Source organism: Aquarana catesbeiana, linkage group LG08 (assembly GCF_042186555.1).
Source record: "Aquarana catesbeiana isolate 2022-GZ linkage group LG08, ASM4218655v1, whole genome shotgun sequence".
Taxonomy (NCBI): Eukaryota; Metazoa; Chordata; class Amphibia; order Anura; family Ranidae; genus Aquarana; species Aquarana catesbeiana.
The window spans coordinates 72,752,240-72,767,605 of record NC_133331.1 but is presented as its reverse complement, the minus strand read 5'-3'; the positions used below and the strand labels follow the sequence as shown (position 1 = coordinate 72,767,605).

The 15,366-nt window shown below is 45.7% G+C and overlaps 1 protein-coding gene across 1 annotated transcript in view; it reads left to right on the top strand.

The window, feature by feature from the left end:
• The window catches only part of LOC141105838 (transient receptor potential cation channel subfamily V member 6-like), a 72,999-nt gene that overhangs the window by 35,032 nt on the left and 22,601 nt on the right, over nucleotides 1-15,366 (top strand). The window contains exons 9-12 of the mRNA XM_073595968.1: nucleotides 1,497-1,583; nucleotides 3,352-3,428; nucleotides 3,948-4,113; nucleotides 15,135-15,201. Of these exons, the coding sequence (XP_073452069.1) occupies nucleotides 1,497-1,583; nucleotides 3,352-3,428; nucleotides 3,948-4,113; nucleotides 15,135-15,201 (397 nt within the window). The remainder of the gene's footprint in view (nucleotides 1-1,496; nucleotides 1,584-3,351; nucleotides 3,429-3,947; nucleotides 4,114-15,134; nucleotides 15,202-15,366) is intronic.

Sequence of the window (15,366 nt, the reverse complement as noted above, 5' to 3'; positions counted from 1 at the left end):
ATTTCTTTTCTCTTAACAAGAACTGTGGGAGAGGGGGTTAGGGCCAGGACACCCTTAGGTAGATGCAATGACAATTAGCAGACTCTAAGACACAATAGGCAGACAGCTATACAGTTCAAAGCCTCCAGCCGGATGCAACTTCTGTATTGGCAGGACCGCTGTCTCCTATGGCAACTAAGTTTTTAACAGTTTCCAAAAATCTTCACACATAGAACTTGGCAACAGAGTATGGTTCTTCTCTTATCTCGCAGTTTCCCACTGTAGGTCTTCAATCACTGAGCTCCCAGTCTCTCACTAGATTTCCAGATCCCAGCCGCCCGCTGGATCCCCTGAGCTCTTCCACAGCTAAACCACTGTAAACTCCTCAAGCATCACCCCCTAACCCGCTGGGTCCCTGGCTTGGCACTTGCTGATGCTTTCCCACTTCTTCACCGCCCCTAGCTTCTGAGAATACTGCTCTGGTACTTCTTCAGGCTTACTCACAGTAGTCTCTGGTAATAAGGTGGATGGTTCCTTAGTGGCAACTGCTTCCCCTTTACCTAAGACCATGACTGGTTCCCCTGTCCGGCTAAACCTCTGCAACTCGGTTGGACTCCAATCCTGCAGTCCCAACCCTACGCTGCTTCTCCTGCTCCTGCATAGGCCTCAGTCTGCCTAGCAGCCAGGTGTCCTTGGGATAGGCCACAGGCTTCTGGCCTAGCAACCCGGGACGACATAACACACGTCCACCCAGACAGCCATCCAGGTGGCACAGAACCCCAATCACCTGACTCCACCAAAATACATAGGCTCTCCTAGCAGGCCAAGGGACTAAGGAAACCCCTGCCAATTGGCAGAGACACCCCATCCATTCATAATCTGACCTTGCTATGCCCTTGTCAATCTAATCTCACCAGCAACAGTGCCACCCAGTGACAGAAGAGAAAGGGTACAGCAACTCTAGAATTAGAGAGGGATCAGTGGATCTTCTAACAATTAACCAGAACATTTACTATCTGGTAAACTAAATTTATTAGCAACCCTGTCTAAACACCAGGGTGCTACACTAGTGTGCCCAGTGAACTGGCCAATTCACTTGAGTCCTGATGGAAACTGGTTCACTTGTTTTTAAAAACAACCATCAAAACTACCACGATTGCTCCAGTGCAATACCAGCTTCCTTTATCCACCACTATTAGTTGTAGTGTTGCTCATAAAGTTAAATCAAAATCATGGTGTCATAATTCCCTAATTAGAATAGACAAATGATTGCAAAGTTCAGCTACAAAAAAATGCACCTTTGGTACAGCCTTGGGAAATAGAGTGGAGACACAGGTAGCTATGGGAAGGTCAAGCCATCGGATTCTTCAAGAGTCAACAGCTGATCCAATCCATGATTACCCATTCACAACCGATGTTGTTCTTGGATTGTGCTATATTTTTGTGAATTGTTGAATACAGATACACTTGTACTGACTGCTTTTTTAACCATTACCCTGTTTTCCTCCACAACACAGGAATCTTATATCACCTCCAAAGACTACCTAAGACTGGTTGGTGAGATCATATCTGTTATTGGAGCATGTATCATTTTGCTTACTGAGGTGAGATTTCAGAATTCACATAAATTAATTTCCATGCACTGCTTTGAAAGCATTTCCTTAAGTAAGTTATTGGTAGCAGCTGTGTACATGCAAGTAGAAAAATCAACATGGAGGCAGAAAGATTTCTAAGAAAAAGGGTGCAATGATATATGTGACCTTACCAAGAATGCAAAATAGTATAAAAGAAGCACTCGAGGGGAAGGAGAGGCAATAGCAAGGGAGAGGCACAGGAAGAGAAGGAAAGATAATGGTGGGGGGGGGGGGATGTTGGAGAGGTAGGAGAAGGGGTGATACAGAGGGCAAACTTGAGGGGAAGGAGAGGTGATGGTACAGGGGTGCGGTACTGGAAAGAAAGAAAAGCAATGGTATGGGGTCACTTGGGGGGGAGAAGAAGAAAAGTCCTGAAAGGTGTTAGAATGGAAGGAGAGGCAATGGAGCAGGCGAATGCAGAAGGAAAATGAGAGGTGATGGTACAGAGGGGATACTGGAGGGAAAGGCGAGCAAAGATAGAGGAATTCTGGAGTGAAAGAAGAGGTGATGGTAATGTAAAGAAGATGCAATAAGTAGTGGAGGTGATGTTCAGGAGAGGCACGAGGGAAAGAGGTGATAATACAGGGGGACAATGCAGTAGAAGGGGAGGTGAAGGTAAGAGGAGGCAATGGAGGGGAAGAAGAGGTGATGGTACAGGGGTTACTGGAATATAAGCAGAAGAAGCATTAGAGGTATATTGGAGTGGAAGGAGAGGCAATTGTGCAGGGGAATGCTGCAGGGAAAGGAGAGGCGATTGTAAAGGAGAGGCACTGGAGGGGAAGGAAAGACGACGGTACAGGGGGGTCACTGAAAAGAAAAAAAAGCAATGGTACGGTGGACACTTAAGGGGGAAGGAGAAAAAAAAGGTACAGAGGGCAACTGGAAGGACAGGAGTGGAAATGGTATAAGGGGAAGCTGAATAGGAAGTAGAAGCACTGATACAGAGTGATGCTGGAGGGGAAGGAGAGGGGGGATATTGGACGGGAAGAATAGGCAATAGTTTGGAGGGAAGGATATGTGATGGAAGGGAAGGATATGTGATGGAAGAGGGGAACACTGGAAGGAGCAGAGAGTTGATAGCACAATGGAAACTCTGGAGGGAAAGAGGATCTAGTACATGGAGGGCACTGGAGAGGAAGGAGAGGCAAAAGTATAGAGGGTACTAGGAGGTTAGACAGTAATTGGTAAATGGGGTCACTGAATGAGAGAAGAGAAGGCATTGACATAAGGGGGGCACTGTAGGAAAAGTGGAGGCAATGGCATTAGGTAGACACTGGAGGGAGGAGAGAAGTGATGGTACAGAGGGATTCTGGAGAGAAAGGAAGGGATATGGTAAAGCAAGGGGGAGGGGTACTGAAGTGAAAAAGATAGAGAGTATAAATTAGAGACAAATAAGAGGAAATTAAACAGGGTGCTAAAGTGAAAGGAGAGAAAATGGTAGAGAGGGGATATTGGAGGGGAATTTGAGAAACGGGTATGGGGGAAGCTGAAAGGGAAGGAGAGGAAGCAGGAAGACAATAAAGAGGAAGGGGGGAAAGGGTACAGGGAAACACTGGAGGGGGGGAGAGGAAACAGCATATTGACACTTTAGAGAAAAGACAGAAAAGGATATGGGAGATTGCTGGCGGGGAAGAAGGGACAAAACAAACACATGTAGGCTCAGTACAGGGTGGGGAGCTCAAGGGGGACCACATGAATCAGAGATTTCCTTACACTGTCTTCACTTCTCCCTTTTCAGATATCACAGACTATGAAATTTGGGGTAAGGTGCTTCATCGGTCATATAATATGGAAGGATCCATTCCATTTGATGAGGTTAGACATTTTTGTCATTGTTGACAATGTTGGGTTTTTGTTTGTTTTCAGTCTCTTTTACACAAGACTGTAGCATATATGCAAAGGCTGGACCATCACAGCTGAATCCAGAATATGTCATAACAATGGCCAGTCACTGGTACCCATTAAAACCATGGCTCAACTTCTTTTTAAATATGCTTTAACAAAAGAAGAAAGTAACCACATCTAAGGGCAGGCAAGCTGCAATATATTACATTTTAACTCTTACGTTTAGTTATGCTTTAAATCCTCATTATCACATGCACGTGGAATGTTGTGCAACTTAGAATATTTTGTCAACTGTCAAAAGGAAATACACAGAAGCACTTACTGTGCGCTTCTGTGTTCCCTCCTGACAGCTGGAATTGTCTGCCCGGATGGATCCTTTGGAAGCCAGCACCCCATACAGATTGAGGTCACCAGGTTGATACTTAGTGGAGCTTTGAGTAGCATTTTTTTTGTGTTTATTGGTTAAAATATTTTGTGTTGAATTTGCAGAATTTCCTTCTCTTGTATGATCTTTGTGGTGCTGCTCTTGAGGCTGACGAGTACGGACGGCGAGGTAGTCCCTATGTCTGTCGCGCTGGTGCTCGGTTGGTGCTATCTCATGTATTTTGCACGTGGATTCCAGATCATGGGACCTTTCACGATCATAATCCAAAAGGTAAAGTGGTAATAGTGATACTATTGATTCAAAGATCATATAAAGCCTGACTCTAGACCAGATTATTATTTTTCATTTAAATTTAATAAAATAGGGAATAGGATAAAGGAAACTGCTGCGCCAACTCTAAGTGCAGAGAGCAGCCAACACTAACAATCGGACTAATTGTATATAATAAGGAAAGCAAAACGTGTAGTGCTATAACTCAAATAAAATCACATCTAGGGTGTAAAGGTGATGTCAGAGGGGTTCACAAGTGTGCAGACCACCTCCACACCTGTGCACTCAAAATGAAACATGAGTGGTACTAAAATTTGCATATAAGTGAATATCTACAAACAGTGTAAATATGTCTCATTGGAGACTCTTTAAACCATCCAAAAACAGAAAATAAAATAAGAAAATAAAATAAAATCTATCAGCAACAATATATTGACACATGAAAAGGGCAGAACCCAAATGCATAGGAAAAAACTCAGATGCTATGCCACCTTATCCAAACAAGCCTCTAGGGACAAATTCACATATACCCATACGTGTAAAAACAAAATTAATACACAGTGATCAAAAGATGGCTGTTATAGGTATGTGAACTAAAAAGTCTCTAAGGGTTGACAGTTCTTTTGAGGATGGAAGGTGTTCAGAAACTGGTATTTATATCTTGCACCGCCACGTACATGTTATGCCCATATCCAGGGCAGGTCTTCTTACAAACACATACTTTCAACTGGAAGAGGTGAAATGAAATGCCCTTACCAGAAAAGATGGACTCACTAGCCGTTGGCGGTGAGTCAAACAGGCTTGTACTGTGTAAGCGGTAGGGTTAAAGGTGGTTCCCATCCTGGAAGGCTGCCGGGAAGAACTTCACGATCTAAACGCTCCTAGGAAAGCTGGAGACGGACCCGCTGTTTCAATGTTGGTTCTTCTTGGTCAAGATACGTGTTCCAATGTAGGCTGGGGTCCTTCGCCGGGTACCGCTCACTTAACGGCAACCCCCCACATGCAATATGGGAAAAAGAAAGAAAAAGGCTTCCACATGGAGTAAATCCGATAGTAAAGAGAAGGATTTATTGATAAAAATATTTTCAATAAAAATTGAGAGGTAAAAGTTCGGTTCATATGAACAAGGTTTAGCGCAGTAAAATGAGGTGGCTATGATAGCGTAAAACACCCCTACCTACGCTATCATAGCCACCTCATTTTACTGCGCTACACCTTGTTCAATTGAACTGAACTTTTACCTCTCAATTTTTATTGAAAATATTTTATCAATTAATCCTTCTCTTTACTATCGGATTTACACCATGTGGAAGCCTTTTTCTTTCTTTTTCCCATATTGCATATGGGGGGTTGCCGCTAAGTGAGCGGTACCCGGCGGAGGACCCCAGCCTACATTGGAACACGTATCTTGACCAAGACAAACCAACATTGGAACAGCGGGTCCGTCTCCAGCTTTCCTAGGAGCGTTGAGGTCGTGAAGTTCTTCCCGGCAGCCTTCCAGGATTGGAACCACCTTTAACCCTACCGCTTAGACGGTACAAGCCTGTAAGACTCACCGCCAACGGCTAGTGAGTCCATCTTTTCTGGTAAGGACATTTCATTTCACCTCTTCCAGTTGAAAATATGTGTTTGTAAGAAGACCTGCCCTGGATATGGGCATAACATGTACGTGGCGGTGCAGGATATAAATACCAGTTTCTGAACACCTTCCATCCTCAAAGGAACTGTCAACCCTTAGAGACTTTGTAGTTCACATACCTATAACAGCCATCTTTTGATCACTGTGTATTAATTTTGTTTTTAAACAAATGGGTATATGTGAATTTGTCCCTAGAGGCTTGTTTGGATAAGGTGGCATAGCATCTAGGTTTTTCCTATGCATTTGGGTTCTGCCCTTTTCATGTGTCAATATATTGTTGCTGATAGATTTTATTTTATTTTCTTAATTTATTTTCTGTTTTTGGATGGTTTAAAGAGTCTCCAATAAGACATATTTACACTGTTTGTAGATATTCACTTATATGCAAATTTTAGTACCTCATGTTTCATTTTGAGTGCACAGGTGTGGAGGTGGTCTGCACACTTGTGAACCCCTCTGACATCACCTTTACACCCTAGATGTGATTTTATTTGAGTTTTAGCGCTACACTTTTTGCTTTCCTCCAATAAAATAAGGAAGACTGACTTTCCCAGGACCCACATGGTGGATGTCGCTAGGTAGTAGGGATGAGCCGAACACCCCCCGGTTCGGTTCGCACCAGAACCCGCGAACGGACCGAAAGTTCGCACGAACGTTAGAACCCCATTGACGTCTATGGGACTCGAACGTTCGAAATCAAAAGTGCTCATTTTAAAGGCTAATTTGCATGGTATTGTCCTAAAAAGGGTTTGGGGACCCGGGTCCTACCCCAGGGGACATGTATCAATGCAAAAAAAACTTTTAAAAACGGCCGTTTTTTCGGGAGCAGTGATTTTAATGATGCTTAAAGTAAAAAAAAAAAAGTGAAATATTCCTTTAAATATCGTACCTGGGGGGTGTCTATAGTATGCCTGTAAAGTGACGCGTGTTTCCCATGTTTAGAACAGTCCCTGCACCAAATGTCATTTTTAAAGGAAAATATCTCATTTAAAACTGCTTGCGGGTTTAATGTCATGTCGGGTCATGGCAATATGGATGAAAATCAGTGAGACAAACGGCATGGGTACCCCCAGTCCATTACCTGGCCCTTTGGGTCTTGTATGGATATTAAGGGGAACCCCGCACCCAAATTAAAATAAGGAAAGGTGTGGGGCCACCAGGCCCTATATACTCTGAACAGCAGTATACAGGTTTGTTGTTAAGTAGAATCTGTTTGTAATTTTGAACATTTTTAACGTGTTTAGCTCCAGCCAAAAAATCTTTTCTAAGCTTTTTGGAAAACATAGGGAAGGGTTATCACCCCTGTGACATTTGTTTTGCTGTCTTTCCTCCTCTTCAGAAGATTTCACCTCACTTTTTTGTCCCAATGAAAAATGTTTTTTGAAAATTTGGGTTTTTTTGTGGAACAAGGATTGGAAAGCATCAGTGGAAAGGAGAAATTGTTTTCCCATATTAACTCTTACAGGAAAGAATTTCCCTTCCTAGGGGTAGATTTCATCTCACTTCCTGTTGTCTCCTTCCGTTTGCAAGTAGGAGTCGTTTGTAAGTTAGATGTTTGAAAGTAGGGTCCTGCCCTATATACTCAGCAGAAATTTGGGCCTTAGGTGTTGCTGTGGCCACAACACTGTAAGCCCTCACAGGGCCCTGCTGTGAAATATTAGATCAAGAATTGTAATTACATGCCCCTGTTGAACAGGAGCTGAAAAATTAGGCCTTAGGCACTGGTGCTGGTGCCACAACACTGCAACCCCTCACAGACACTCTAGTTGGAACGCAGGAACGAGCCCTGCTGCAAAGTATTGCATCAAAAATTGTAATTACACGCCCCTGTTGGACAGGGGCAGAAAAATTGGGCCTTAGGCACTGGTGCTGGTGCCACAACACTGCAACCCCTCACAGACACTCTAGTTGGAACGCAGGAACGAGCCCTGCTGCAAAGTATTGCATCAAAAATTGTAATTACACGCCCCTGTTAGACAGGGGCAGAAAAATTGGGCCTTAGGCACTGGTGCTGGTGCCACAACACTGCAACCCCTCACAGACACTCTAGTTGGAATGCAGGAACGAGCCCTGCTGCAAAGTATTACATCAAAAATTGTAATTACACGCCCCTGTTAAACAGGGGCTGAAAAATTGTGCCTTAGGCACTGGTGGTGGCGCCCAGAACCAAAAATGTTCTTACAAGCTATCAGCGTGATGATTGAGGAGGAAGAGGATAATTACTCAGGGATAGTCACTCAGCATCAGCATAGGCAGTCTTTGAAGGGATCTGAGATTTCAAAAAAAATTATTCGGTTACATCAGCATCAGGTGCTTGGTAGCTGGTGGTGATCCAAGACTCATTCATTTTTATGAAGGTCAGCCGATCGACCGAGTCGGTGGACAGACGCACCCTGTGATCGGTTACCACGCCTCCAGCAGCACTGAATGTGCGTTCCGAAAGAACGCTGGATGCAGGACAGGCCAGTAGCTCAATTGCATACTGTGCAAGCTCTGGCCAGTGATCCATCCTCAAGACCCAGTAACCCAGAGGATTTTCGGTGGGAAAGGTGTCCAAGTCTGATCTTGCCCCTAGGTATTCCTGCACCATGTAAAACAGACGCTGGCGATGGTTGCTGGAACCGATCATACCTTGGGGCTGCGGACCAAAAAATTGTCTGAACGCATCGGTCAGACGGCCACCTTCTCCACCGCTCCTTCTTTGACTGACCGAAGCCTCAGCAACACGTTGTCCAGAAACAGGAGTTTGTAACCTCCCAGTCTCTGGGAACGCGTTGCACAGACCTTTCTGCAAGGCCTCCCGAAGATGTTTCATCCTCTGCTCCCTCTGCGATGGCAAGATAAGGTCCGCAACCTTACCCTTGTAACGTGGATCAAGGAGGGTTGCCAGCCAGTATTGGTCCTTCTCCTTGATACCACGAATACGAGGATCCTTACGCAGGCTTTGCAGGATCAGGGAGGCCATGCAGCGTAGGTTTGCTGAGGCATTCGGTCCGGAGTCCTCTGGGTCACTAAGAACGACATGGTCCGCAGCCACCTCCTCCCAGCCACGTACAAGTCCATGTGTTTCTTGGGACTGATCCCTTAAAGACTGCTGCTGATGCTGAGTGCCAGGCTCCACCTCCATACTGACACAATCTTCCTCCTCCTCCTCTTCCTCCTCGTCCTCTTCCTGTGTGATCGGCGGGCACGCAGGAACACTGTCTGGATAAAGGGGGCCTTGAGAGCTAAGGAAGTCCTCCTCTTCCTGCCTCTGTTCTGCCTCCAGTGCCCTGTCCATTATTCCACGCAGCGTGTGCTCCAACAGGTGGACAAGGGGGACAGTGTCACTGATGCATGCACTGTCACTGCTCACCATCCTCGTGGCCTCCTCGAATGGTGACAGGACAGTGCATGCATCCCTGATTATGGCCCACTGGCGTGGGGAAAAAAAAACAAGCTCCCCTGACCCTGTCCTGGTGCCATAGTCGCACAGGTACTCATTGATGGCCCTCTGCTGCGTGTGCAGCCGCTGCAGCATGGCCAACGTTGAGTTCCACCTGGTGGGCATGTCACAGATTAGGCGGTTCTTGGGCAGGTTAAACTCCTTTTGGAGGTCCGTCAGCCGAGCACTGGCATTATATGACCGGCGGAAATGCACACAGACTTTCCTGGCCTGCCTCAGGACATCCTGTAAGCCTGGGTACCTGCCCAAGAACCACTGCACCACCAAGTTAAGGACGTGAGCCAAACAGGGCACATGGGTCATTTGTCCCTGTCGGAGGGCAGAGAGGAGGTTGGTGCCATTGTCGCAAACCACCATTCCTGCCTTAAGTTGGCGTGGCGTCAACCACCTCTGAACCTGCCCCTGCAGAGCTGACAAAACCTCTGCCCCAGTGTGGCTCCTGTCCCCCAAGCACACCAGCTCAAGCACCGCATGGCATCTTTTGGCCTGCGTACTTGCGTAGCCCCTTGAACGCCTACGGAGCACCGCTGGTTCCGAGGAAGAGGCCATGGAGGAAGAAGAAGAGGAGGGGGTGGAGGAGAGAGGTGTGTCACAATCAGCATTTTGGAGGCGTGGTGGCGGAACAACCTCCAACACTACTGCACCTTGTCCTGCATCCTTCCCAGCTGCCAGCAGAGTCACCCAATGCGCCGTGAAACTTAGGTAACGTCCCTGTCCATGCCTGCTGGACCATGAGTCAGCGGTAATATGCACCTTACCGCTGACCGCCCTGTCCAGCGAGGCATGGACATTGCCTTCCACATGCCGGTAGAGAGCCGGAATCGCCTTCCGTGAGAAAAAGTGGCGTTTGGGTACCTGCCACTGAGGAACCGCACATTCCACAAACTCACGGAAGGGGGCAGAGTCTACCAACTGAAAAGGCAGCAGTTGAAGTGCTAGCAATTTTGCCAAGCTAGCATTCAACCGCTGGGCATGTGGATGGCTGGGAGCAAACTTCTTTCGGCGGTGCAGCAGCTGGGGCAGGGAAATTTGCCTGGTACAATCTGACGTCGGTGTACCAAAAGCAGATTGCCCACAAGTACTTGGCTGTGACACACCTAATTCTACACCTTCATTCCTCTCACTGCAGGTCTCAGAGAGGACTGAAGGTCTAGTGGGGTTGGAAATCTCAGCTGATGAGGAGCAAGGAGAGATCCTCTTTGTTCTTTGGTGTGGGTCTTTTAGATACGCTTGCCAACGAACTGCATGGCAGGTCAACATATGTCTGGTCAAGCATGTGGTACCCAAGCGGGAGATGTTTTGGCCACGCGAGATACGCTTGAGACATATGTTGCAAATAGCAGCGGTGCGATCTGATGCACTCGTCTCAAAAAAGGCCCACACCAAAGAACTTTTTGAATAACGCGCAGAGACTGCAGCGCCCTGCACATGTGGAGCTTTGGGGTGTGATGCAGTCAATGTGCTGCCCTTAGGCTGGCCCCTGGAGGGCATCCTGCCTCATTGGTGATGTGCCGCCGCCTCCTCCTCCTCCTCCTCCTCCTCCTCCTCCTCCTCCTCCTCCTCCTCCTCCTCCTCTCTCCTATCAGGCACCCACGTTGAGTCAGTGACCTCATCATCCCCTCCCTCCTCATCACTGGAGCAAACCTGGCAGTATGCTGCAGCAGGGGGAGCATGACTGCCAGATTGCTGTCCTTCTTGGGCACCCCCTCTGTCCGTGCTCATGTTACTGCCTTCATCGAGCTCAGTATCGTCATCAGAGCCTTCCAAACGCTGGGCATCCTCCTGGAGCATGTACCCAACACTGTGGTCAAACAGTTCGAGGGAATCCTCATGAGGACATGGTGGAGCTAGGGAAGGAGTCACTGATGACATTGAGCTGAGGGAAGAGGCCGCTGCTTTGCCAGACAAAGCACCCTGGGCATGGGTGAGAGAGGATGAGGAGGATGAGGACGGCTTGGTCATCCACTCGACCAAGTCTTCCGCATGTTGCGGCTCAACACGGCCAGCTGCCGAAAAAAAGGCCAAGCGTGTCCCATGGCCACGTGCTGATGAGGATGCACCGTCTCCACGACCAGCACTAGACACAGAGCCTGCTTGCCCTCTCTTATTGGCTTGTGACTGTCTGCCTCTCCTTCTTGGCCTTCCAGACATACTAATGGCCTGTAGCTGCACTAAGCTGGGATAGAACACCTGTAATTTTCTTCAAGTAGCTTTATATACTGTAACCAGACAAGCCTGCCTGTCAGTAGGAAGATAACAGGAACGGATCTAGCTGAACACTGTGAGCAGGACGCACTGTACTAAATGTAAATAGTCTAGCTGCCTGACCGTGGTACTAATAGGATCAAATAGAACACCTGTAATTTTCTTCAGGTAGCTTTATATACTGTAACCAGACAAGCCTGCCTGTCAGTAGGAAGATAACAGGAACGGATCTAGCTGAACACTGTGAGCAGGACGCACTGTACTAAATGTAAATAGTCTAGCTGCCTGACCGTGGTACTAATAGGATCAAATAGAACACCTGTAATTTTCTTCAGGTAGCTTTATATACAGTAACCAGACAAGCCTGCCTGTCAGTAGGAAGATAACAGGAACGGATCTAGCTGTACACTGTGAGCAGGATGCACTGTACTAAATGTAAATAGTCTAGCTGCCTGACCGTGGTACTAATAGGATCAAATAGAACACCTGTAATTTTCTTCAGGTAGCTTTATATACAGTAACCAGACAAGCCTGCCTGTCAGTAGGAAGATAACAGGAACGGATCTAGCTGAACACTGTGAGCAGGACGCACTGTACTAAATGTAAATAGTCTAGCTGCCTGACCGTGGTACTAATAGGATCAAATAGAACACCTGTAATTTTCTTCAGGTAGCTTTATATACTGTAACCAGACAAGCCTGCCTGTCAGTAGGAAGATAACAGGAACGGATCTAGCTGAACACTGTGAGCAGGACGCACTGTACTAAATGTAAATAGTCTAGCTGCCTGACCGTGGTACTAATAGGATCAAATAGAACACCTGTAATTTTCTTCAGGTAGCTTTATATACAGTAACCAGACAAGCCTGCCTGTCAGTAGGAAGATAACAGGAACGGATCTAGCTGTACACTGTGAGCAGGACGCACTGTACTAAATGTAAATAGTCTAGCTGCCTGACCGTGGTACTAATAGGATCAAATAGAACACCTGTAATTTTCTTCAGGTAGCTTTATATACTGTAACCAGACAAGCCTGCCTGTCAGTAGGAAGATAACAGGAACGGATCTAGCTGAACACTGTGAGCAGGACGCACTGTACTAAATGTAAATAGTCTAGCTGCCTGACCGTGGTACTAATAGGATCAAATAGAACACCTGTAATTTTCTTCAGGTAGCTTTATATACTGTAACCAGACAAGCCTGCCTGTCAGTAGGAAGATAACAGGAACGGATCTAGCTATACACTGTGAGCAGGACGCACTGTACTAAATGTAAATAGTCTAGCTGCCTGACCGTGGTACTAATAGGATCAAATAGAACACCTGTAATTTTCTTCAGGTAGCTTTATATACTGTAACCAGACAAGCCTGCCTGTCAGTAGGAAGATAACAGGAACGGATCTAGCTGAACACTGTGAGCAGGACGCACTGTACTAAATGTAAATAGTCTAGCTGCCTGACCGTGGTACTAATAGGATCAAATAGAACACCTGTAATTTTCTTCAGGTAGCTTTATATACTGTAACCAGACAAGCCTGCCTGTCAGTAGGAATTTAACAGGAACGGATCTAGCTGAACACTGTGAGCAGGACGCACTGCACTAAATGTAAATAGTCTAGAAGATAACAGGAACGGATCTAGCTGAACACTGTGAGCAGGACGCACTGCACTAAATGTAAATAGTCTAGAAGATAACAGGAACGGATCTAGCTGAACACTGTGAGCAGGACGCACTGCATTAAATGTAAATAGTCTAGATAGAAGATAACAGGAACGGATCTAGCTAAACTGAATACAGTGTATATATATATATGCAACACCTGGGATGCATATATATACACAATACACTGTAAGTGCAGCTAACTGACTGACTGTTCTGCCTAATCTATCTAACTCAAATCAAATGACACTGTCTCTCTCTCTCTCTATCTCTCAGCACACCGGAACACACACTACACAGGGCCGCCGTGCAGGCGGCCTTATATAGTGTGGGGTGTGTACTAAATCCCCTGAGCCATAATTGGCCAAAGCCACCCTGGCTTTGGCCAATTACAGCTCTCTCTACTGACGGCGCTGTGATTGGCCAAGCATGCGGGTCATAGTGCATGCTTGGCCAATCATCAGCCAGCAATGCACTGCGATGCCGCAGTGAATTATGGGCCGTGACGCGCCACACGAATTTAGCGCGAACGGCCCATAACGTTCGCAATTCGGCGAACGATCGAACAGCCGATGTTCGAGTCGAACATGGGTTCGACTCGAACACGAAGCTCATCCCTACTAGGTAGAGGTGAGTGAGACTCCTGGGTAAGAAGCTAATGGAGCACGATCTGTGCTTCACTGACTTCAATAGAGGAGAGGTGAGATAGCAGGGGTCTAAAATACCAGTTTGGAACCAAGTTCCAGTTTAAAGGAGCCTGCCACAACAACATTATAGCACACATTTTGGTATCCTATGTGATTATAAATAAAGTTTTAGTGAAAAAGGTGGAAAAAATTAGTTACTACCAAGCACCTAATGCCCCCCCCCCCAAAAAAAAAAAATCCCACCTCATCTTCATCTACAGGCACATATGAATTTAAACACAGATGTCAGGGGTGCCTATATTCAAAAATGTTGCTTGTACTACACATATTGCATGCCACCACATACATCTGAGTGAGTGCAATAGTTCTAGGTCCATAATTCACAGATAACTCTAAACTGAGGTCATGGAGGGGCTTATAAAGTGTTACCTATGGAAAAAACTGTTTGTCACTGTTTGATGGGCACATGCAGTTTTAAGGCTTGTCATGTTGGGTATCTATTTACAGATTATATTGCATTTCTGGGCCCTAAAACATACTTTAGTAAATTTGTTACCGAAAATATGTGCTTGGTAATCCACTGTGCTAATATTATGTGACAACAAAAATTGGATCTGCCTTTAGCTGAATAGAGTGTTATAGGCATCCAGGAATCAGAGTCACTGCTGACAACAAGCAGTCAGCTATGTATAACCTGTTCACACAGCAAAGAAAACTTGCTTGTGTGCAGGGTTCAGCAAATGTAATATATTACATTGCTTCAAAGCATGAAGCCTCTGTACTTAGTAGCCACTTTGACTCTTGGCACACTGTTCACAGTAACTAAATGCTTGCTTTTGGAGCAATGTAATCCATTATATTTGCTGAACCATGCATACACAAGAACTGATTTGCTGTGCTTTGTCACTGGTTTATGCATGGCTGATTTTTTGTTTTAAGCAGTGACTTTGATTCCTGGATAGATATGACCGAGTGCATTTCCGAACACATCTTTATCCAAACTTCCACTTCACTCTCTTTTGAAGTCCACTCAGCCAGGTATTTTCCACCCCACAGCATGCATAAACAAAGGGGCGGAATGCTGGTGACGTCAGTGTTGTTATTTGGACACATGCCCATATTTAGTCATTGTTATTGACTAAATATGGGCACATGTCTTTATAAAGGAACTGATGTCACCAGCATCCCACCCCTTTGCGTTTGTTTTGGGGTGGGGAATGACCCATCTCAAAGTTGATTAATTTTCCTGAAGCATTTGCCATGAGGAGCAAGTATGCACAGCATAAATGCACATTGTGGCAGACTTACATGGACTCCATTTCCAACATCTTTAGGATGCAGAGCGTACATGTAACTGTACCTGCTATCAATTATTTAATATGTTTTTACAATTTAACTGTCTACAAATTTTTTATTTTATTTTACAGATAGGTTCAACTGATGTCTTGAAGTTTATTTGGCTTATGGCTGTAGTGGTGATTGGTTACACCGTAGGTAAGTAGAAGAGAAATAATTGAGCAATGTCACGTTCTATTTTAAATGTTCATAAAACGCTAAAGTCAATAACAAGATAGAGCACAGCATGAGAAAATATAAAATAAAATAAATGTATATATGCAACCCATTAGAGGAGATCCTGTTAGTCAGGGACTGAAATAC